Source organism: Salmo trutta, chromosome 5, assembly GCF_901001165.1.
Source record: "Salmo trutta chromosome 5, fSalTru1.1, whole genome shotgun sequence".
Taxonomy (NCBI): domain Eukaryota; kingdom Metazoa; phylum Chordata; class Actinopteri; order Salmoniformes; family Salmonidae; genus Salmo; species Salmo trutta.
Genome location: NC_042961.1, coordinates 22,908,690 through 22,933,924, shown reverse-complemented (window position 1 = coordinate 22,933,924; position 25,235 = coordinate 22,908,690). Strand labels below are relative to the sequence as shown.

Genomic DNA, 25,235 nt, shown 5'->3' with positions numbered 1-25,235 from the left:
GTAATAGCTACTGTAAATCGGATAGTGCAGTTAGATTAACAAGAATTTAAGCTTTCAGACGATATAAGACACTTATATGTAGCTAAATGTTTAAAATCCATAATATGTATGATTATTTATTTGAATTGCGCGCCCTCCTATTTCACCGGAAGTTGTCCCGTTAGCGGGACACCGATCCTTAAGCCTTTTAAGCACTCAGGCCAAAAGGGGTGTTCCATCACGCCGACATGTCTGTGCTCACTTGGGCATGGTTACTGACTGGGCACAAGTTTATATGAAACGCAATTACCTCATTTAGAAGGCTAAAATCACATTGCTATCTTCACAAAAGTACTTTCCCATTTATTCATATATTTTATACAACATTTAGACGCAAACTTGATACATAGAATGCGTACACTAAGAATTACAGTTACTAGGTTATACCATCCTTAATGACATCACAAAAAAATAAAACCATATGACAGGATTATTCTTTAGATCCCCACGGACCAATCTTATGAATATTGTGCCAATATACATTCTTTGTCCGTTAGAGTTTTTGGCAGCAAACGGATTTCTTTCCCAATAATGTAGGGCAAGAAAGAGAAAGTTCTCAAAATGTATGACCCAGTGTTAAGGTGTCAAGACCGGCACAGCCCCCCTTCCCCTCTTCTGTGGGAGAGAGGAGGTCTGGCTATCTTCAAACATTTGCCTAGCTGATGGGTCTTTTGATCCACTGTCAGGAGAGTCATGACACTATGGTGAAGCATAGTGGTGGCAGCATCCTGTTATTGGGATGTTTTTCAATACAGCAAGGACTGGGAGACTAGTCAGGATCGAGGGAAAGATAAACGGAGCAAAGTACAGAGATTCTTGATGAAAACCTGCTCCAGAGAGCGCTCAGGACCTCAGACTGGGGCGAAGGTTCACCTTTCAACAGGACAACGACCCTAAGCACACAGCTAAGACAACCCAGGAGTGGCTTCGGGACAAGTCTCAAATGTTCTTGAGTGGCCCAGCCAGAGCCCAGACTTGAACCCGATCTAACATCTCTGGAGAGACCTGAACACAGCTGTGCAGCGACGCTCCCCATCCAACCTGACAGAGCTTGAGAGGATCTGCAGAGAAGAACGGGAGAAACTCCCCAAATACAGGTGTGCCAAGCTTGTAGCGTCATACCCAAAGACTCGAGGCTGTAATCACTGCCAAAGTTTCTTCAACAAAGTACTGAGTAAATGGTAGGAATACTTACATAAATGTGATATTTCAGATATTATTTTTGGTATTTTCTGCAAAAATGTCTATTAACCTGTTTTTGCTTTGTGATTAAAGGGTATTGTGTGTAGATTGATGAGGTTATTCTTTTAAAATCCATTTTAGAATAAGGCTGTAATGTAACAAAATGTGGAAAAAGTCAAGGGGTCTGAATACTTTCCAAAGGCACTGTGTGTATGTATGTGTATACATACATACATACATACATACATACATACATACATACATACATACATACATACATACATACATACATACATACATACATACATACATACATACATACATACATACATACATACATACATACATACATACATACATACATACATACATACATACAGTGGGGAGAACAAGTATTTGATACACTGCTGATTTTGCAGGTTTTCCTACTTACAAAGCATGTAGAGGTCTGTAATTTTTATCATAGGTACACTTCAACTGTGAGAGACGGAATCTAAAACAAAAATCCAGAAAATCACATTGTATGATTTTTTAAGTAAATCATTTGCATTTTATTGCATGACATAAGTATTTGATACATCAGAAAAGCAGAACTTAATATTTGGTACAGAAACCTTTGTTTGTAATTACAGAGATCATAGGTTTCCTGTAGTTCTTGACCAGGTTTGCACACACTGCAGCAGGGATTTTGGCCCACTCCTCCATACAGACCTTCTCCAGATCCTTCAGGTTTCGGGGCTGTCGCTCGGCAATACGGACTTTCAGCTCCCTCCAAAGATTTTCTATTGGGTTCAGGTCTGGAGACTGGCTAAGCCACTCCAGGACCTTGAGATGCTTCTTACGGAGCCACTCCTTAGTTGCCCTGGCTGTGTGTTTCGGGTCGTTGTCATGCTGGAAGACCCAGCCACGACCCATCTTCAATGCTCTTACTGAGGGAAGGAGGTTGTTGGCCAAGATCTCGCGATACATGGCCCCATCCATCCTCCCCTCAATGTGGTACAGTCGTCCTGTCCCCTTTGCAGAAAAGCATCCCCAAAGAATGATGTTTCCACCTCCATGCTTCACGGTTGGGATGGTGTTCTTGGGGTTGTACTCATCCTTCTTCCTCCTCCAAACACGGCGAGTGAAGTTTAGACCAAAAAGCTCAATTTTTGTCTCATCAGACCACATGACCTTCTCCCATTCCTCCTCTGGATCATCCAGATGGTCATTGGCAAACTTCAGACGGGCCTGGACATGCGCTGGCTTAAGCAGGGGGACCTTGCATGCGCTGCAGGATTTTAATCCATGACGGCGTAGTGTGTTACTAATGGTTTTCTTTGAGACTGTGGTCCCAGCTCTCTTTAGGTCATTGACCAGGTCCTGCCGTGTAGTTCTGGGCTGATCCCTCACCTTCCTCATGATCATTGATGCCCCACGAGGTGAGATCTTGCATGGAGCCCCATGACCGTCATCTTGAACTTCTTCCATTTTCTAATAATTGCGCCAACAGTTGTTGCCTTCTCACCAAGCTGCTTGCCTATTGTCCTGTAGCCCATCCCAGCCTTGTGCAGGTCTACAATTTTATCCCTGATGTCCTTACACAGCTCTCTAGTCTTGGCCATTGTGGAGAGGTTGGAGTCTGTTTGATTGAGTATGTGGACAGGTGTCTTTTATACATGTAACGAGTTCAAACAGGTGCAGTTAATACAGGTAATGAGTGGAGAACAGGAGGGCTTCTTAAAGAAAAACTAACAGGTCTGTGAGAGCCAAAATTCTTACTGGTTGGTAGGTAATCAAATACTTATGTCATGCAATAAATTGCAAATTAATTACTTAAAAAAGCAATGTGATTTTCTGGATTTTTGTTTTAGATTCCGTCTCTCACAGATGAAGTGTACCTATGATAAAAATGACAGACCTCTACATGCTTTGTAAGTAGGAAAACCTGCAAAATCGGCAGTGTATCAAATACTTGTTCTCCCCACTGTACATACATAGAAAACATTGAAGTGGTGGTTTTCATTCTCTGCTCACCTCCTCGTTGACATCCTGCAGGGTCTTGTCCAGCTGCTGGAGGCGGTAGAGGTGGAACTCCTGCTGCAGCTCCTCAGACTCACTGAGATTCTTCAGCATCTGCTGGGGGAAGCGGTTTGGGAAGCAGGTGCCTATCTGCATTATGACAGCAGTCTCCAGCCACACCTTGCTTTGGCCCAGCAGCCTGTCACCGAGATAGTACCTGTGGAGGAGGGGGATGGGGAAAAGAGATGGATTGAGAATCTAGACAATGCTACAATATGGTCCTTTTATGAATGACAAATGGTGTTAGGGTTGGCTCACGGTTCAGAACAATTAAATTGCAGGTCGGTAACGTTTTAAATCAAGATAATATTATTTGAACAAATGAGGTTGTTATGTTGAATTGTGTTGCAAATTCTATTATGTGAGCAGTGAGACAGACATAGCCCAGGCTACTAACCACGCAGAGAGAGAGTGGCGCAGGGAACTGTCCATTATGTGTGTGGTGTTGAAACATTCCTAAGTTGTCCATGTGCAGAGCTTATGTTCCCTTCCACCTCTTGACAATACATTTCCAAGTTTATTTTCCATGACTTCTAGCTCAGGTGAAAATGGCTAACGTAACAGGAGAAATAAAAAGGTTATGATGGTGGAATACACCATCGTGGAAACAGGTGCTGCACAAATCATTTTTCAAGTCATTGTGGACGAGAGCAACAACCCGGTAGATGGATACCCAACTGGCAAAAGTGCAAGTAGGTATTAGTTTACGATAATTTGGTTAATTATTACATGAATTCAGGTTTTTCGTTCATTTAGACCATATAAAGTTTAAACCTATGAGGCTGGTAAAAGTTTGAGTAGCCAATAATCTACAGCATATTCGATTCTGGGAATTGTTTATTTAAACAATACTGAATGTAAGGATATTGTTATGTCGGCTATAAGCTTCAGTAGGGAAGGAGGCGGCTAATAAGAAGGCTCTTTTTTAAAAGCAATTTGAGTTGTGCAGCATTACATTGTGAAAATTACAAGATGGGCCTATCCTTCTTAATTCATGACATGTTTCCTTTTATCCAAATGTTGAATAGACATGCAGACAAATTCATTCTAATAGTGTACTACTCTGGAGTCTTAAAAATACTGAAATAAATGTATGTTACTTGGCGGGTCACAGATCGGCTCCAGGAACAATTCTAGGTAGATATCGGGTGGGGCTTGGAATTTATGTGGCAGGCGCGGGGCAGGTGCGGTTCCAAAAAACTGAACCGTGCAGGAATCTGCTAGAGACAAAGAAATGTGGCCTTACCTGTAACAGTGCTCAAAGGTGTTGGCAAGCTCAAGGCCGGAGAGGAAGAGCATAGGTTCTAGAAACTGCTGCAACTGGTTAAGAGTCTCCACGTTGCCAGAGTCCACTCCACTCTCCTGGATCATCATGTCGATGTACTGGGCAAACCGCTCACTCATCTGCAAACACAGAGACAGCGAATGTAACCCACACAGACAGCAGTGATTTGGAGCATAGATGTGTTACAGGTACACTGCCAGGTCACGTTCATTTGGACTATTGGCGTTTTCCGTTGCTTGCCCTACTGAACCTGACCCAGGTAATATTGAGTACAGGTCATCCAGTATAACTCACATGCATGGCGGTGAGGATGGAGAGCTGTAGGAGAGCAGCAGAGAAGCCATGGCGGAGAGCCAGCATAAATGCAGTCTGTTGGCCAAACAGCTCCTCCATGGCATTCTTCAGATGGAGGTACATGTTCCTGTAACGCTCCACAAAGTCTGGCAGACTGCACGTCGAGTCCAAGAACTTCTTCACCTGTTAAACATGGGTTGAGTAATCACTCTCAAGTGTAAAAAAAGAAAAAAAAAAAGAAACTTAAATCCGGCCTGAGATTAATTTACTGATGCCATCTTGACAAACTTTAGATCCGAATTACTACGCCTACTTACTTCAAGAACATTAGATCAGAGTAGGTTTATAATGGGCCTCAGTGTTTTTAGATAAGTAAGAGTGGCTAACCTGTCTCTGTACCACGCCCTGCCAACATAGTGCTATCCCTGCAATACTGCTGATGTTCTTCCCCTTCGGCTTGACAAAGTTGGAGGACGAAGAGGACACAGCAGCCGCATCTTTGTTCTTTCCCTCTTTACCATCTGAAAGAAAATTACAAAATCAGTTATCTTCTAAGCAAAAGGTTCGAGAAATTCAAGGTAAAAATAAATACACTGCATATATTAAAGTATGTGGACAAATGACTGAATTCGGCTATTTCAGCCACACCCGTTGATGTCAGGTATATTAAATTGAGCACACAGCCATGCAACATCCATAGACAAAAATAGGCAGTAGAATGGCCTTACTGAGGAGCTCAGTGACTTTCAACGTGGCACCGTCATAGGATGCCACCTTTCCAACAAGTCAGATTGTAAAATTTCTGCCCTGTTAGAGCTTCCCCGGTCAACTGTAAGTGCTGTTATGAAGTGAAAACATCTAGGAGCAACAACGGCTCAGTCGCAAAGTAGTAGGCCACACAAGCTCACAAAAACGGGAACGCCAAGTGCTGAAGTACGTAGGGCGTAAAAATGGTCTGTCCTCAGTTGCAACACTCATTACCAAATTCCAAACTGCCACTGGAAGCAGAAGCTTCAATGAAATGGGTTTCCATGGCCGAGCAGCTGCACAAAAGCCTAAGATCACCACACGCAATGCCAAACGTAAGATTGAGTGGTGTAAAGCTCACCGCCATTGGACTCTGGAGAAGCGGAAACGCATTCTCTGGAGTGATGAATCACGGTTCACCATCTGGCAGTCCGACGGACAAATCTGGGTTTAGAGGATGCCAGGAGAACGCTACCTGCCCCAATGCATAGTGCCAACTGTAAAGTTTGGTGGAGGAGGAATAATGGTCTGGGGCTGTTTTTCATGGTTTGGGCTAGGCCTCATAGTTCCAGTGAAGGTAATCTTAACGCTACAGCATACAATGACATTCTAGACGATTCTGTATTTCCAACTTTGTGGAAGGCCCTATCCTGTTCCACCATGACCATGCCCCGTGCACAAAGCGAGGTCCATACAAAAACTGTTTGTCGAGACGGGCGACAAGTCTTCCACACCTAACATCAGTGCCAAACCTCACGCATGCTTTTGTGGCTGAATGGAAGCAAGTCCCCGCAGCAAAGTTCCTACATCAAGTGGAAAGCCTTCCCAGAAGAGTGGAGGCTGTTATAGCAGCAAAGGGGGGACCAACTCCATATTAATTCCCATGATGTTGGAATTAGATGTTTGACAAGCAGGTGTCCACATACTTTTGGTCATGTAATGTATGAAACTGCAGCCAAAAACAACTGAAAGAAACAAAGGAGTAACACATCGTCCTGAGCATTTTCAATTCAAACTGGAGGGTTGCGTGTGGGGGGAAAGCGGAACGTCTCAGTCATTAGTAATATAAAAATGGAGATGCTGGAAGAATAACTAAATGCAGTACATTAGCCTCTAAGCTCTTACTTACTCTTTAAAACTTTGCTTCGGTTGAAACCTTCTGAAAACAAAAGAAATACGGAAGACGTGATGGGTTGTCGACCAAATATTATGAATAAAGTATCAATACCTTCGCATTTCCAAATATTATACTACCATGCAAAATCTAGTCTTTAGACTACTGAGATTTATTTGCCGCTCATTTTGATTAGCAATTCCTGTAGGATTTCCGCACCCAATTTTATGGGCAATAATTGCCAAAATACTATTCAAAAAGGTTGAGGCCCACATTTTGTCCCACTATGCCTAATGAAATATCAGTCACAGCTGGACAGAGAAAAGACTTGAGTGTTTATCAGAAGTAAAGAGGTGGTAGGGTATAGGGTTACAGGATTACTCACTGCATTTGATGGGCGGCTTGAGCTCCTCTGTGTTCACTCGGCTGGTATCCACATGGACCAGTAGGTGGGTGAGGCGACGGACGCGGGAGTTGAAGATGGCGGCCCGACTCTTGCAGCGCCTGGCTGACTCTGCGTTGTCCAGGTACTCAGTGAGTAGCCAGGAGAGGGGACTGAGGACTTGGGTCTCTGTTCGGAGTGGAGGAGAAAAGCAAGGTTGGCATACTACAACTCTGACAGAAAATCATCTTAGTTAATGAAAATGTATGGCTGACAGAACGTAGCTGAATTGCAGGAAGTGAGAGAGAGGCAGACTGGGAGAGAGAGAGGGTGTTTCTCAAAATGCATACTACCGTGCTCTGAGCACGCAAATTGGTACATGGGACGGTTGGAGTATGATTCCAAATCAAAGTATGCGAAACGGAGCATGGCGGGCACTTGTCGAATGCTTACTCCATTTGAACATATTTTTAGCATGCAACAAAGTATGCACAGAAATATTACGCAACCACGTAAAAATTTTAAAATGTCATTATTTGAACTGTAGCGAGAGAAAATGAAATGTTGCATAGCCACATCTCATATGTTGCCTGATTACAATATTGTATCTTAATACGTTAATAAATACATGCTGTGTTAATTTTGGCATGTTTACCTGCCCACAAAACCCATGGTAGTGTGCGTAGATCTTAAGCCCATAGACAGTCAATAGGGCTAACTGGCAATCTACTACTGTTAGCTAGCTAGCCAGATAGCCATGAAGAATTGGTCACTCGCTACCCACGAAAAATGTACATTACCTTGCATAACATTAGTTTTAGGTCATCTTTGCCCGTTTGGCTAGCTAGCTAGATTATTACAATTTCCATACAGCAAGCTGATAATTATGAAGTAAAACGTTTGCTTTGTGTATATCTGGTTTCATCTCCATTGTTGCCATTGTTCTGGCTGGAAGAAGGTTCAGTGAATGAGGTGCAATACAGTAGTGGGAGTGCTTCTCAAATTTAATTTTATGTGTTCTCCACACTCTCGTCCTCACAAGAACGTACTCAGGAGAACGTCCTCGGAGAATAAACTTGGCGCATGAGTGTGGCGCCCGGTAGTATGCATATTGAGAAACATCCAGAGACTCCGGAAGTTACCAGAGATGGTGATGCTCTGTACGATGGGGGTGATGAGGGCCTCCCAGCAAGTGCGTCCCAGAGCCTCCGCTGCCTCGGCATCGGGCAGGAAGCGGTCAGCAAACATCTGCTCATGTCGCAGAGCGCTGTTCAGTCTGCAGACACACACACCAGGTTAGAGCAGTCTGGGGGTGAGTGCAGTTAGCAGTAGTGTGTATAGTAGAGACAGGTTTACTTGTTGAAGAGCTGCAGCAGCTGGGCCTTGTCCTCAAGGATCTCCTGGCACCAGGTGTGGGCCTTGGTGGTGTAGAAGAGGTAGGTGCGACAGCAGAGCTGCTCCTTGAAAACGGGCCAAAAGGTGGGCTTGGGCCCCAACACCTCAAAACCGTGGACCCTCGTGTCAATGCCACCCTGGTGTGGAGAAAATGATGTTAATGCAGGTTCAACATTTTAAAGTAAACTCCCTGCTGACCAGGGTTGGGATCAATACCATTTCAATTCAGGAAGTAAAATGCAATTGAAATTCCAATTTTCATGATGCCACAGCCCACCTGCTGACACCTCTTGATCCTGATCTGCACAATGGACCAGAAGCGGGTTATGTTCTCCAGCAACACAATGCGATTGGTTGACGGAGGCACATTGACCTGTAAACACAAAGAGTTGCGGGAGGGGCTTAAACCTTAAAGACAAGATCATACATATAACCTACTTCCAAAGATTTTCCTACTCATGCCTGCCTGCCTATACAGCTACTTACTGTGTTCAGCTCTGTGTTGATATTTGTGGGGTCGTCTCCTCCAAGTACTACAATGCGGGCAGGCATATAGCTGGAGTCTTCACTGGCCACAAGAACTGCCAATTGCCTTGGTTTAACAAGAACAGGAGAAAATGTGCTTACAGTAAGTGCCCAATTGTTACAGTAAGAAATAGTACAAATATGGATGCCATTGAAGTAAACGCAGCAGTTGTTTAAGATACAGCATGCAGTCTAGCATAATAATCCACAGATGCAAGAACAAGGCAATAACACAAACGTTTCGGTATACAGGCAAGGGAACAGTGAGAAACACAGGTGTGCTTCATTTTCAATTGTCTTTACATATTGTGCGTAGATATCAAGAGTAAACATTCCAACATTATAAACCCTCAGTATGGCCAAAGTGATGTGTGGACATACCTAATCGCCACCCCCTTGTGCATGTAGATGTTGATAAAATGGGAACCTGTGCAGCCATTGGACTCCCAGTATGTTTTAGGGTTCTTGTCAGTGAGCTTGTTCGCTCGATGGTGATTAGAGGAAACCTCCACTTTCTCCCAGCACTTGTCCTCCTTGAGTTCCAAACTAGATCCTGTTGTTAACGGTCACAAGATGAACAGGACAGTTTAAGACATATTGTACTTTAAGTTTTTATTTAGCTTCTGAAAGTTAAGGGATGATTAGGTCAAGTAAATAATCTACCAGTACTAGTAATATATCTCTTGATTTTATGAAAACAGAATAAAAAAGGAATTACATTATGATACATTTTGCAGGGCTCCAGACTGCAACCATTTTGTCACAACTGTATGTTCTGAATCAGATGGACTATTCTAAAATGTTTCTCTAAATGTAATAGTGCACATAAAGATGAAGGCAAATTCATATCTATTGAGAAAAAAAAAAAAAAAAAAAAAAAGCAGGATTCTGGAGCACTATTTTGAAAGTAAAATTACAAAAAAATAGCCATATTGTCAACCTATGACTTCCATCTCCAGGCCATTAGACTGTTATACAGTCACCACTAGCCGGCCCGCCCAGTACCCTGTCCTGAACCTAGTCACTGTTACTAGCCGGCTACCACCCAGTAATGTACCCTGCACCTTAGACACTGCTGCCCTACGTACATAATAAATTGAACACTGGTCACTTTAATAATCGTCACATACTGTATTATATAGTCTAGGATCATCCTATATCACTACTGCTGTACACATCTTTTCTATTTGGTATTTCATTAGGATCCCCATTAGCTGTTGCAAAAGCAGCAGCTACTCTTCCTGGGTCCACACAAAACATGACATAATACAGAACATTAATAGACAAGAACAGCTCAAGGGATAGAACTACATCACATTTTTTTCTTTTTTAAAAGGCACACGTAGCCTACATATCAATACATACACAATCTAGGTCAAATGGGGAGAGGCGTTGTGCCGTGAAGTGTTGCTTTATCTGTTTTTTTTAAACCAGGTTTGCTGTTTAATTGAGCAATATGAGATGGAACTTAGTTCCACGCAATAATGGCTCTAAATAATACTGTATGCTTTCTTGAATTTGTTCTGGATTTGGGGACTGTGAAAAGACCCCTGGTGTCATGTCTGGTGGGGTAAGTGTGTGTCAGAGCTGTGTATAAGTTGACTATGCAAACAACTTTGGATTTTCAACACATTAAATGTTTCAACTCTTAGCCAAGAGAGACTGGCATGCATAGTATTTATATCAGCCCTCTGATTACAATGAAGAGCAAGATGTGTCACTCTGTTCTGGACCAGATGCAGCTTAACTAGGTCTTTCCTTGCAGCACTCGACTGGACAATAATCAAGATAAGACAAAACTAGAGCCTACAGGACTTACTTTTTGGTATGTGGTGTCAAAAAAGCAGAGCACCTCTTTATTACGGACCGACCTCTCCCAATCTTTACAATCATTGGATCTGTGTGTTGACCATGACAGTTCACAATCTAAAGGTAACACCAAGTAATTTAGTCCTCAACTTGTTCAGCCACACCATTCATTGCCAGATTCAGCTGAGGTCTAGAACTTAGGGAATGATTCGTACAAAATACAATGCTCTTCTAAGACCAGTTTATTACTGGCCACCCATTCCAAAACAGACTGCAACTCTTCGTTATGGGTTTCAGTGACTTCATTAGCTGTGGTTGCTGATGGGTACATGGTTGAATCATCAGCATACATGGACACACATGCTTTGTTTAATGCCAGTGGCAAGTGATCTGTAAAAATAGAAAAGGGTAGAAGGCCTAGAGAGCTGCCCTGCGGTACACCACACGTTTCATGTTTGACATGTGAGAAGCTTCCATTAAAGAAAATCCTTTGAGTTCTATTAGATAGATTGCCATATCATGGATTCAGAGCAGAGGTTAAAAAGCCATGACAAGTTTTTTTCAACAGGTTATAGTCAATAATATCAAAAGTCTGCACTGAAATCTAACAGTACAGCTCCCACAATCTTCTTATAAATTTCTTTCAACAAATCAGTCATTTGTGTCAGTGCAGTACATGTTGAGTGCCCTTCTCTATAAGCATGCTGAGTGTCTGTTGTTAATATGTTTACAGAGAAATAGCATTGTATTTGGTCAAACACATTTTTCCCCAACAGTTTGCTAAAAGCTGGCAGCAAGCTTATAGGGCTGCTGTTAGAACCAGTAAAATGCTGCTTTAGCACTCTTGGGTAGCGGAATTACTTTGGCTTCCCTCCAGGCCTGAGGACAAATATTTTCCTCTAGGCTCAGATTAAAGATATGACAGATAGGAGTGGCTATAGAGTCAGCTACGAGTTGTCAATACCAGGTTTGTCATTATTGATAGATACATTTTTCCACCTCTCCCAAAATAACTTTACAAAATTCAAACTTGCAATGCTTTTCTTTCATTAGTTTTTTTTTATGCGTCAATACGATGGCTCACTGTTCATTGTTGGCATTTCCTGCACAAGTTTGCCCACTTTGCCAATTAAGTAATCATTAAAATAATTGGCAAGATCAAAATGGTTTTGTGATCTGATAAAAGTTGAATTTGAGTTGAATTTGTCTTTCTGCCCATAATTTAAAGTACTTTTATCTCAATCACTCTTTATATCATTGATCTTGGCTTCATAAAAATAAAAAAAATGATTTGAGTATAGTCACATAACTTCTCAATTTTCAGTAAGCCAGACTTATTAGCCACACCTTCTGTTCCACGATCTCTTTCAACCATACAGTTTTTCAATTCCTCATCAATCCATGGAGCCTTAACAGTTCTAACAGTCAGTTTCTTAACAGGTGCATGTTAATCAATAATTGGAAGATGCAATTTCATAAATTCATCAAATGCAGCGCCTGGATGCTCCTTATTAAACAAATTAGACAAACAAATATTTTTTACATTATCCACATAAGAGTCAGATCAAAATCTTTTGTATGATCTCTTATATACCATTTTAGGCACAGCTTTTGGAACTTTGGCTTTCCTGGATATAGCCACAATATTGTGACCACTGCATCCAATGGGTACGGATACAGCTTTAGATCAAAGTTCTACAGTATTAGTAAAAATGTGATCGATACATGTGGATAATCTTGACCCTGTAGTGTTTGTAAACACCCTGGTACAGTAGGTTGATTAATAACCTGAACCAGATTACAGGCACTGGTTACAGTGAGAAGCTTCCTATTGAGCGGACAGCTTGATGAAAACCAGTCAATATTCAGGTCCCCAAGAAAGTAGACATCCATTTACATCACATACACTATCAAACCTTCCATGCATATTATTGAGATACTGACTGTTAGCACTTGGTGGCTTATAGCAACACCCCAAAAGAAAAGGCTTCAGATGTGCCAAGTGAACCAGCAACCACAACACTTCAATAACACTTGAGATAAGATCTTCTCTAAGCATGACAAGGATACAGCTCTGAATATATACAGCAACACCTCCCGCATTAGCGTTTCTGTCTCTTCTATAGATGTTATATCCTTGTATTGCTACTGCTGTATCATGAAATGAATTATCTAAGTGAGTCTCAGAAATGGCTAACATTTGTATGTTATCTGATGTTATTTTATTTTTGATGGCAAGTCAGTTAAGAACAAATTATTATTTTCAAATGATGGCCTAGGAACAGTGGGCCCCTTGTTCATGGGCAAAACGACATTTTTACCTTGTCAGCTTGGGGAACCTTCCAGTTACTAGTCCAACGCTCTAACCACTAGGCTACCTGCTGCCCCAGCAGGTTATTAGCAAGTTATTGATTTCATTAACCTTATTTCTAAGGCTACATGTGTTAATATGGGCTATTTTCAGCCCTTTCCTGGGTAGCTTACCCGAGATCAACATAATATGGAAAAAAGCAAACAAAGCAAGACAAAAAAATATATACATTCAGCGCTCCATTAAATCAATTGGTGTGTGTGTTGCGGGTTGAAGCTACAAACCAACAGCCTTGGCTCTCTCGTCCCTTCCAGGCTTCTGGGAGGGAGGATGGACAATGAGCCTGTCATAGCGGATGTACGAAATGTCCCCACGCGATCTGGCAACTTTCATGGCTGGGATAAGTTCTTTCCTTTTCTGGCGCACAGCTTCAGGATAGTCCTCATTGAGGAAGATATGCGTTCCTCTCAAGTTCTTGGCTCTTTCCAGAACAGCTACCTTGTCCTTGAACCTCAGGAACTTGACCACTATCGGCCTGGGCCTGTCACCTGGGCCTGTTTTCCAGTCCTGTGGGTGCGCGCCACAATCTTCCGGTGGTCCATCTTCAATTTCTCAGAGATTATTTCCCTCACTTTGTCCTCAGACTCCATCCAGGTCTCATGTGGGGATTTGTCCACAACCATATTGTTCCGCCTTGATTGTCCCTCGAGATAATCTGATTTAGCTGTCATTGTTATCATGGATTCACACACAGAACTCAATGACTTACAGATTGCTGTCATCTTGCCATTCTCCTGTTTCATCTCATCGAGCTGACCCTGGGAGAACAGCAAACTGTTCTTCATGTCCTGGATCTCTCTGGTCAGGTCGTCCATTCTTTTATTAGTCAACTCCACCAGTATTTGAACAAAAAAAACACAGCTATTTTCTTGTTGTTGTAACTGCTTGTAGACGTCTTATTGTTCGTTTCAAATATCCTTCACCTGTGATAAGACACCACTGTCCTCAACGGCTGGCTTTGGTCTTTGTCACGGTAGCTAGCAACGTAGGTTACGCTGTTACTCCTTGTAGTTCCAGACAGTGTAGGTCACAGGGAAGATTCAGCACAACTAACAGCAGGGATCTAGACAGCCACAAACCCGGGACAATGCGCTGTTCCAGCCACAATGGCTAACCGCTTCGCGAGCTGCATTCAAGCACTCAATGAACCCTGCTAGCTTGATAGGCAGCTAACTAGCAGCTAGGCTAACTGCTACGCCAAATAGCTCCTCAGACCCGGCCATGGTCGGCAGGATCACTGGACAGAGAGTAGCAGTACCAGCAATTGATGCCACATACATCGCGGGATCCAAACTAAAAAGTTAGCTAGCAACTAAGGAACTCTCCAAAACACTTTCAAAACAACAAACCGAGCTCTCCCTCGTTCCACAGGATGTGTTCAACAGGTAGTGATATGAGCGATAGCTTAGTTACACCCCTTGACTTTTGTTTTTTTTAAATCTTCAAGCTCTGTCAAGTTGGTTGATCATTGCTAGACAGCCATTTTTTTGCCATAGATTTAAGCCGATGTAAGTCAAAAATGTAAAATAGGCCACTCAGGAAACTTCAATGTCATCATGGCCTTGTGTTATAGGTTATTGTCCTGCTGAAAGGTGAATTTGTCTCCCAATGTCTGTTGGAAAGCAGACAACCAGGTTTTCCTCTAGGACTTTGCCTGTGCTTAGTATAAAAACTCCCTAGTCCTTGCCGATGACAAGAATACCCACATGAAGCAGCCACCACCATGCTTGAAAATATGAAGAGTGGTACTCCATGATGTGTTTTGTTTGATTTGCCCCAAACACTTTGTATTCAGGACATAAAGTATATTTCTTTGCCACATTTTTGCAGTTTTACTTTAGAGCATTGTTGGAATATTTATATTCGGTACAGGCTTCCTTCTTTTCACTCTGTCATTTAGGTTACATGTAGTATTGTGGAGTAACTATAATGTTCTTGATCCAGCCTCAGTATTCTCCCATCACAGCCATTAAACTCTTATGTTTTTAAAGTCACCATTATCCTCATGGTGAAATCCCTGAGCGGTTTCCTTCCTCTACGGCAACCGAGTTAGGAAGGACACCTGTATCTTTGTAGTGACTGGGTGTATTGATACATCATCCAAAGTGTAATTAATAACTTCACCATGCTCAAAGGGATATTCAATGTCCGGTTTTACTTTTTTTTTACCCACCTACCAATAGGAGCCCATCTTTGCGAGGCATTGGAAAACCTCCCTGGTCTTTGTGGTTAAATCGGTGTTTGAAATTCCCTCGACTGAGGGAATTTACAGATAATTTTATGTGTTGGGTACAGAGATGAGGTAGTCATTCAACAAATATGTTAAACACTAGTCTATGCAACTTAATTGACTTGTTAAGCAAATAGTTAGTCCTGAACTGATGTGACTTAAGCAAATTGTTATTCCTGAACTTATTTAGGCTTGCCATAACAAAGGGTTTGAATAGTTATTGAATCAAGACATTTCAGCTTTTTATTTTTAATAAATTTGCTAAAATCATAATTCCACTTTGACATTATGGGGTATTGTGTGTAGGCAAAATGTGGAAAAATGTCAAGGGGTGTGAATACATTCTGAAGGCAATGTGTGTGTGTTTTCATGGCAAGTCAGTTATATATATATATATATATTTTTTTTTTTCAATTTATATTATTAACCTTAATTTAACAAATTGTGACTCCCAATCACGGCTGGATGTGATACAGCCTGGATTCGAACCATGGAATGTAATGACGCCTCTTGCACTGAGATGCAGTGCCTTAGACCGCTGCGCCACTCGGGAGCCCGATTTGTGTGAATTGTTTTGTATTTTTCCGTCTTAAATTCTAGCTCCAGCAGTGCACTCATTTTTTATTTTTTAACTAGGCAAGTCAGTCAAGAACAAGTTCTTATTTACAATGACGGCCTAGGAACAGTGGGTTAACTGCCTTGTTCAGGGGCAGAACAACAGATTTTTACCTTGTCAACTCGGGGATTCGATTTAGCAACCTTTCAGTTACTGCCCCAACGCTCTAACCACTAGGCTACCTGCCGCCCCAAACATAAATAGAAACATAAGCATATCGCTGCACCTGCAATAACATCTGCAAGCAACCAATAAAATGATTCGATTTTGATTTGATAATCACTGGATTAACTTATTTATTGAATACCATCTCAGTGGTCTATTACACTTCTTAATAAAGCATTGTGGATTACTTTAGAATTACTTTAAAAGATAACGTTTTGTGGCGCTGAAATTATATATATTTTTTGGGTGCAATCAAATCATGGGATGATGCCACCAACTGAAAAACTTAGGGGAAATGTTAGTTTGGAGCCCTGATTTTGGCATCATTTCTTTGCGTGTCTGGTATTAGCTGTGCTTTGAGTCAGCTAAAAGTAAAAATGTACCTTGGCACAGATTGTGCAGAAAGACGTCAAAGAAGGGGATGTTGATTGGCTGGTGGCTTCGCCGATGCTCCTCTATTTGGCCCAAAACCATCTGTATTTGGTTAGAAAGAACAGCACGGATTACAAATGAGCTATTAGCAACAGTGGCATGACACTTGCAAGCCAAAGTGTGACATCCCTATTGAAGTAACACTTCTAAAAACCACAAGTAAAAATATAGCTGCGAGCAGCAAAGAACAGGGTTCACAGGATGACAAAGGACAAGATCATTTGGATAACAAAGCAAGCACTATCATGTACAAACTATCTTCCTTTATGTTCCTTCATGAGTCGAAATACATCTGGAGTGAATCTGATATGTTTCATGAAGTTGTTGCAGATGATTGAGCATTAGCATTACATATGCAAAGAATGAGTTCATAGATTTCTTCCAAATTCAGTGTGGTTCATCTTAGAGACGTCCATGATAGCGATTTTAGTTGATAGGCCACCGTGAAGTGGATTTACAGTGATTTAAAATGGACAAGTAAAACCTGATTTTTGATTTATCTATAATCTGCCAGCCATCTTTTGACCAATCCATTCGCTTTTCTCAAAATAAGTTAAAACATATACAGTTGAAGTCACGAGTTTACATACACCTTAGTCAAATACATATAAACTCAGTTTTTCATAATTCCTGACATTTAATCCTAGTAAAAATTCCCTGTCTTAGGATCACCACTTTATTTTAAGAATGTGAAATGTCAGAATAAAAGTAGAGAGAATGATTTATTTCAGCTTTTATTTATTTCTTTCATCACATTCCCAGTGGGTCTGAAGTCTACATACACTCAATTAGTATTTGGTAGCATTGCCTTACAATTGTTAACTGAGTCAGGTTTGTAGGCCTCCTTGCTCGCACACAATTTTTCAGTTCTGCCCACACATTTTCTATAGGATTGAGGTCAGGGCTTTGTGATGGCCACTCCAATACCTTGACTTTGTTGTCCTTAAGACATTTTGCCACAACTTTGGAAGTATGCTTGGGGTCATTGTCCATTTGGAACACCCATTTGCGACTGAGCTTTAACTTCCTGACTGTTGTCTTGAGATGTTGCTACAATATATCCACATAATTTTCCTGCCTCATGATGCCATCTATTTTGTGAAGTGCACCAGTCCCTCTTGCAGCAAAGCACCCCACAACATGATGCTGCCACCCCCATGCTTCAAGGTTGGGATGGAGTTCTTCGGCTTGCAAGCTTCCCCTTTTTCCTCCAAACATAACGATGGTCATTATGGACAAACAGTTCTATTTTTGTTTCATCAGACCAGAGGACATTTCTCCAAAAAGTACAATCTTTGTCCCCATTTGCAGTTGCAAACCGTAGTCTGGCTTTTTTATGGCGGTTTTGGAGCAGTGGCTTCTTCCTTACGGAGCGGCCTTTCAGGTTATGTCGATATAGGACTGGTTTTACTGTGGATATAGATACTTTTGTACCCGTTTCCTCCAGCATCTTCACAAGGTCCTTTGCTGTTGTTCTGGGATTGATTTGCACTTTTTGCACCAAAGTACGTTCATCTCTAGGAGACAGAACGTGTCTCCTTCCTGAGCAGTATGACGGCTGCGTGGTCCCATTGTTTGTACAGATGAACGTGGTACTTTCAGGCGTTTGGAAACTGCTCCCAAGGATGAACCAGACTTGTGGAGGTCTACAATAGTTTTTCTGAGGTCTTGGCTGATTTCTTTTGATTTTCCTATGATGTCAAGCAAAGAGGCAGTGAGTTTGAAGGTAAGCCTTGAAATACATCCACAAGTACACCTCCAATTGACTCAAATTATGTCAATTAGCCTAACAGAAACTTCTAAAGCCATGACATCCTTTTCTGAAATTTTCCAAGCTGTTTAAAAAGGCATAGTCAATTTAGTGTACTTCTGACCCACTGGAATTGTGACACAGTGAATTAAGTGAAATAATCTATCTGTAAACAATAGTTGGAAAAATTACTTGTGTCATGCACAAAGTAGATGTCCTAACAGACTTGCCAAAACTATAGCTTGTTAACAAGTAATTTGTGGAGTGGTTGAAATACGAGTTTAATGACTCCAACCTAAGTGTATGTAAACTTCCGACTTCAACTGTACCATGGGCCTAGATCCCAAATTGTGTTTTTGGGTTATATGGTTCATAAGAAGATATTTAAAGTATTTTTTTGCATATTTTAGCATGTTATCACATCTTGCAAATGTCAAAGATAGAGAAAATCTATACTAATGGACCTTATGGGTCCTTGAGGCAAATTTGTTCAGCATGAGCAAAGACAACTAAACACAATGTTTCAAGTCACTAGGTCAAACGGGTTGGTGGATATGATTTAAATGAGTGATCATGACAGCACCACCAATAGCGAATCGATGCCATTCTTTTTGACCAAGTTACTCAAAAGTTAACAATCTATGCTTGAGTTATTTGACCATGTCAAGGTAATTATTATTTTCTATTGAAGAACAATAGGTTTAGCTGTGAAGAAAAAAAACAATGTGGAGAGAAAATAACTGCTGAATAGTTAGATAGTAGCACTTTTACTAAACCTGTATGCAACCAGCCAGAACACTGGTGGTCATTTTCTTGTAGAGACTGGCGTACTTATCACAGTCTGTGATTAAGTCCCGCAGCTCTGTGACCATAAGCAGGTTGACACTGTGCTTGTCCAGCGCCTTGACCAGGGCTTCCTTTGTGCCCAGACGACACATCACCACAGCATAGTCTTTGTTCAAAGAGGCCAGGCGATACAGAAAGCGGATGAGCTGCTGGACAACCTAGAAAAAAATTTTTTTTTTAAATAACTTGTGTCATGACCATTAGCTAAAATAGTAACACAGGATTATAGCTATGCGTTTATAATCATGGAGGATCCACAGGAGGCTGGTGAAGGCAGATCAAAATATGGGCTGGAATGGATTGAAATCAAACACATTGAAACCATATGTTTGATACCAATCCATTTGAACCATTACCATGAGCCAGTCCTCCCCAATTAAGGTGCCATCAGCCACATGTGGGAAGATCTTTCCTACCTCACGGTCATTGATGAATGTGGTCATAGAAGACAAGCATGGTTCTATGCTCTCATGCCATGGAAGCAGATCCTCCTGGTAATTGTCCAAGACCTTGTTCAATATTCTACAGGAGAGAATATAAAAAGTCACAACTGTAACCACATGACACAATACACGCATTGCATATATACAGTGCCGTTCGGAAAGTATTCAGACCACTTGACTTTTTCCACAATTTGTTACGTTACAGCATTATTCTAAATTTGATTAAATAAAATAATTCTCAGCAATCTACACACAATAACCCACAATGACAAAGCGAAAACAGGTAGACATTTTTGCAAATGTATATATAAAAAAAAAAAAGTGCTTATTTACATACCGTAAATTCCGGACTATAAGACGCAACTTTTTTCCCAGCTTTTTTCGCGGCTTAAACAATGACGCGGCTAATATATGGATTTCTCCCGCATTCAATTTTTTTTTTCTCCAAAAAAACACATTCTGTGACGTGCTTAGTTTTTTGGCGGCATGAAGCTTTCATTAGAACAATGAAATTGCCGAACGGGTTCAGGTCAAACAACTTTTTTGTTTACTGTTTAGATTAAATCGAGCTCTCTCAAACTTCCCATCATTCTGATTACGGTAGTCATTTTGTCACCCTCATCATTGCAAAGACACGGAGAAATGCATATGATGCAGCTTTCAAGTTGAAGGCGATTGATCTGGCTGTTGGAAAAGGAAATAGAGCTGCTGCACGGGAGCTTGGTCTTAATGAGTCGATGATAAGATGTTGGAAACAGCAGCGTGAGGAATTGACTCAGTGCAAAAAGACAACTAAAGCTTACTGCAAATTTTTTATTTTTTGTTACAAGCCGTGTTTCGTTAAAGCCTGCGTAAAGTTTATTTGTTTCAATGTACCGGTTGGCACCTGCGGCTTATAGACATGTGCGGCTTATTTATGTTCAAAATAATAAAAATTAAATAAATTCAGTGGGTGCGGCTTTATATTCAGGTGCGCTTAATAGTCCGGAAATTACGGTAAGTATTCAGCTCCTTTGCTATGAGACTCAAAATTGAGCTCAGGTGTGTCCTGTTTCAATTGATCATCCTTCAGATGTTTCTACAACTTGATTGGAGTCCACCTGTGGTAAATTCAATTGACTGGACATGATTTGGAAAGGCACACACCGTTCTATAAAAAGGTCCCACAGTTGACAGTGCATATTAGAGCAAAAACCAAGCCATGAGGTCGAAGGAATTGTCCATAGAGCTCCAAGACAGGATTGTGTCGGGGCACAGATCTGGGGAAGGGTACCAAAAAATGTCTACAGCATTGAAGGTTCCCCAAAAAAACAGTGGCATCCATCATTCTTAAATGGAAGAAGTTTGGAATCACCAAGCCTCTTCCTAGAGCTAGATGCCCAGCCAAACTGAGCAATCAGGGGAGAAGGGCCTTTGGTCAGGGAGGTGACGAAAAAAACCTGATGGTCACTCTGACAGAGCTCTAGAATTCCTCTGTGGAGGGGAGAACCTTCCAGAAGGACAACCATCTCTGCAGCATACCACCAATCAGGACTTTATGGTAGAGTGGCCAGCCAGAAGTCACTCCTCAGTAAAAGGCACATGACAACCTGCTTAGTTTGCCAAAAGGTACCTAAAGACTCTCAGACCATGAGAAATAAGATTCTCTGGTCTGACGAAACCAAGATTGAACTCTTTGGCCTGAATGCCAAAGTCACGTCTGGAGGAAACCAGGCACCATCCTTACGATGAAGCATGGCGGTGGCAGCATCATGCTGTGGGGATGTTTTCAGAGGCAGGGACTGGGAGACTAGTCAGGATTAAGGCAAAGATGAACAGAGCAAAGTACAGAGAGATCCTTTATGAAAACCTGCTCCAGAGAGCTCAGGACCTCAGACTGGGGTGAAGGTTCACCTTCCAACAGGAAGACAACCCAGCCAACAATGCAGGAATGGTTTCGGGACAAGTGTCCGAATGTCCTTGAGTGGCCCAGCCAGAGCCCGGACTTGAACCCGATCTAACATCTCTGGAAAGACTGAGAAATAGCTGTGTAGTAACGCTCCCAATCCAACCTGACAGAGCTTGAGGATCTGCAGAGAAGAATGGGAGAAACTCCCCAAATAGAGGTGAGCCAAGCTTGTAGCGTCATACCTAAGACTCGAGGCTGTAATCGCTGCTTCAACAAAGTACTGAGTAAAGGGTCTGAATACATATGTAAATGTGATATTTTTATTATACATTTGCAAACATTTCTGAAAACCTGTTTTTGCTTTGTCATTGTGTGTAGATTGATGAGGATAAATTTTTTTTTAATCCATTTTCGAATAAGGCTTTAAGGTAACAAAATGTGGAAAAGGGGTCTGAATACATTCCGTAGGCACTGTACATAACCTACTGCCCTTTGAGGTTCATTACACAGTATTGATGACAGGCTCTAGGCACTGACATGACATTCCAACAAGTAAACCCTGTAGTTAGTGTTTTGTCACGATACCAGATATTTTACTTTGATACCAGGTTAAGCATCATGATACGATACCGAAACAAAACTATGGAGAAAAAAAAATAAGAAAGCGTTGTAGTTAGTCACAGAATAACCACTGGGCTTTAGTTTTTTTTAAACATTGAACAATATGTTGATAACTGGTAGAGCAAATAAAACAGAATTTCTATTCTATAGTGAACAAAAATAAAACGCAACATGCAACAATTTCAAAGATATTACTAAGTTACAGTACATAAGTAAATCAGTCAATTGAAATAAATTCATTAGGCACTTATCTATGGATTTTACAAGACTAGGCAGGGGCACAGCCACGGGTGGGGATCCAGGCCCAGCCAATAAGAATTCGTTTTCCACAAAAGGGCTTTATTACAGACAGAAACACTCCTCAGAACTCCCCCCCCCCCCCCCAGACAATCCCATAGGTGTAGAAGCCGGATGTCAAGGTCCTGGGCTGGCATGGTTACACGTGGTCTGTGGTTGAGAGGCCGGTTGGACGTACTGCCAAATTCTCTAAAGCGACGTTACGGTAGAGAAATCAATGTTCAATTCTCTGGCAATAGCTCTGGTGGACATTCCTGCAGTCCGCATGCCAATTGCACACTTCCTCAAAACTTGAGACATCTGTGGCATTATGTTCTGTGACAAAACTTCACATTTTAAAGTGGCCTTTTATTGTCCCCACGACAAGGTGCACCTGTGTAATGGTCATACATTGTTTAATCAGCTTCTTGATATGCCACACCTGTAAGGTGGATGGATTATCTTGGCAAAGGAGAAATGCTCACTAACAGGGAAATAAACACATTTGTGCAGAAAATTTGAAAGAAATAAGCTTTCTGTGCATAATAAAAATGTATAGGACTTTTTTTCACCTCATGAAACATGGGACCAACACTTTACATGTTGCAATTATACTTTTGTCCAGTGTATACTCAATTTTTCAAAAATAAAACATCATATTAAAGAGCAGAAGAATACCTTCAATTTCCTTACGCAAAATCTTAGAGACTCAGAGCACACAAAACACAATTTTACAATTACATCTAAACTTTAAAAAATGTAATTTGATACATGTCATGGTTAATTTGCTCATCTATGGCCATAATATTGGGTCAAATGACAGACCTATGATTCATTATAGCTAAATAATTTAATGAATTAAATAGTTAAGTTCCAAAATGACAAAAACACAAGCTCATTTCTGAAGCTTGTATATTGCAATAGTCTACACACCATAGAAATACAAGAGATTTCACACAGCATACTACAATTCCCAGATTGCATTTTACTTCCCAGGGTGCAATGCACCCCCCCAGGGCTGTTAGCTGGCTAGTGGCTACTGCTAGTAGCAAGCCCAGAAACTCTAAGTAGTCTAAATATATTGCTGTCAAGCTATGAGCATATTTCCCATTACTTTTGGGTTGTGTGATCACATAATGTTAACATGAATGTCTTGTTGAATATATGTTCATGTCATTGTCACTCCAAAAAAAATCAAAATTTCGTTGAATAACGACGACGTTACAATGCAAATGTCATCTGTAAAATAGTTTTTTTTATGTCGTTTTGGAAATAAAGCTCCCTTGTACTGCACTGATTTGTAACACCTTTCGCTTCGTTGTTTTGGTCGGCTGTCTCATCTGCTCTGAAATCAAAGCATTCGTATAGTTACATTGTGCAGCCAATTTTGTCAACAAGCTACGGGCGTGGAGGTACTATGTTGTCGTTTGAAGAAGCCATGCTGTCGGCATTCTCTCTCCCTCTCCTCTCGCTTGTCAAAAGTGTCTCGCAAAAGTGGCTTCTGCATGTGCAAGCATCCTGGCTAGCTTATTCTGCTCCCTTGAGAAGATTCAGACAAATTACTAGACAGACTCAATCCGTATATGATGTGAGACACTTTACAGAGGTACCGAAAGTAACAAATTCTAGTACCGAACTATTTTTCATGTTATAGTTTCGAAAAAGCTCCGTCTCACCTGAGGATGGAGAGCTGTGTGGCCCGGTCGGCCCGGTGCTGGTCCATGAGGCGCACCAGGTCCTGGTAGGTCTCTCGGCTACGGGTCACCTGGTTGCGTTCCTCCTCTAGCTGGGAGGAGTTGTCACACAGCAGCTGCTCCAGGGTCAGGATCACCTCCTTGTTGGCTGTCATCTCTTTCAGGCTCACCACCAGCATCTTTAGCTCCGCATCCTTGAAGTCCAACTCCTCCATCAACTCTGAGGGGACATATTCAGGACTGGACTTACTTAATCCTCTTTGTCCAGGGTTGTACATAGAAAAGTATTGGGCGGCCCGCCTAAGTGTTTTTAATGGGCCACAAATAACTTATTAAAATTGAAAATAATGGAAAAACATTACGTGTAAACTTATAGTATGTACAGTCGTGGCCAAGAGTTTTGAGAATGACAAATATAAATTTTCAAAGAGTCTGCTGCCTCAGTTTGTATGATGGCAATTTGCATATACTCCAGAATGTTATGAAGAGTGATCAGATGAAATTAATTGCAAAGTCCCTCTTTGCCATGCAAACGAACTGAATCCCCAAAGAACATTTCCACTGCATTTCATGTCAGTGATTCTCTCGTTAACACAGGTGTGAGTGTTGACGAGGACAAGGCTGGAGATCACGGTCATGCTGATGGAGTTCAAAAAACAGACTGGAAGCTTCAAAGGGAGGGTGGTGCTTGGAATCATTGTTCTTCCTCTGTCAACCATGGTTACCTGCAAGGAAACACGTGCCGTCATCCTTGCTATGCACAAAAAGGGCTTCACAGGCAAGGATATTGCTGCCAGTTAGATTGCACCTAAATCAACCATTTATCGAATCATCAAGAACTTCAAGGAGAGCGGTTCAATTGTTGTGAAGGCGGCTTCAGGGCGCCCAAGAAAGTCCAGCAAGAACCAGGACCGTCTCCTAAACTTGATTCAGCTGCGGGATCGGGGCACCACCAGTACAGAGCTTGCTCAGGAATGGCAGCAGGCAGGTGTGAGTGCATCTGCACGCACAGTGAGGCGAAGACTTGGAGGATGCCCTGGTGTCAAGAAGGGCAGCAAAGAAGCCACTTC

The 25,235-nt window shown here is 41.6% G+C and overlaps 1 protein-coding gene across 5 annotated transcripts in view; it reads right to left on the bottom strand.

The window, feature by feature from the left end:
- The window catches only part of LOC115193891 (cullin-9), a 69,214-nt gene that overhangs the window by 29,118 nt on the left and 14,861 nt on the right, over window positions 1-25,235 (bottom strand). For 3 of the 5 annotated variants that reach the window (XM_029753025.1, XM_029753020.1, XM_029753023.1), the window contains exons 12-26: window positions 24,148-24,385; window positions 19,660-19,765; window positions 19,174-19,401; window positions 16,599-16,689; window positions 9,406-9,577; window positions 8,986-9,091; window positions 8,777-8,872; window positions 8,461-8,636; window positions 8,247-8,380; window positions 7,108-7,293; window positions 6,738-6,767; window positions 5,249-5,382; window positions 4,862-5,044; window positions 4,529-4,686; window positions 3,238-3,439 (exon numbers count right to left, since the gene is read on the bottom strand). In XM_029753025.1, coding sequence (XP_029608885.1) covers window positions 3,238-3,439; window positions 4,529-4,686; window positions 4,862-5,044; window positions 5,249-5,382; window positions 6,738-6,767; window positions 7,108-7,293; window positions 8,247-8,380; window positions 8,461-8,636; window positions 8,777-8,872; window positions 8,986-9,091; window positions 9,406-9,577; window positions 16,599-16,689; window positions 19,174-19,401; window positions 19,660-19,765; window positions 24,148-24,385 — 2,240 coding nt within the window. The remainder of the gene's footprint in view (window positions 1-3,237; window positions 3,440-4,528; window positions 4,687-4,861; window positions 5,045-5,248; window positions 5,383-6,737; window positions 6,768-7,107; window positions 7,294-8,246; window positions 8,381-8,460; window positions 8,637-8,776; window positions 8,873-8,985; window positions 9,092-9,405; window positions 9,578-16,598; window positions 16,690-19,173; window positions 19,402-19,659; window positions 19,766-24,147; window positions 24,386-25,235) is intronic. The other 2 variants (XM_029753021.1, XM_029753022.1) reach the window with 2 other exon arrangements.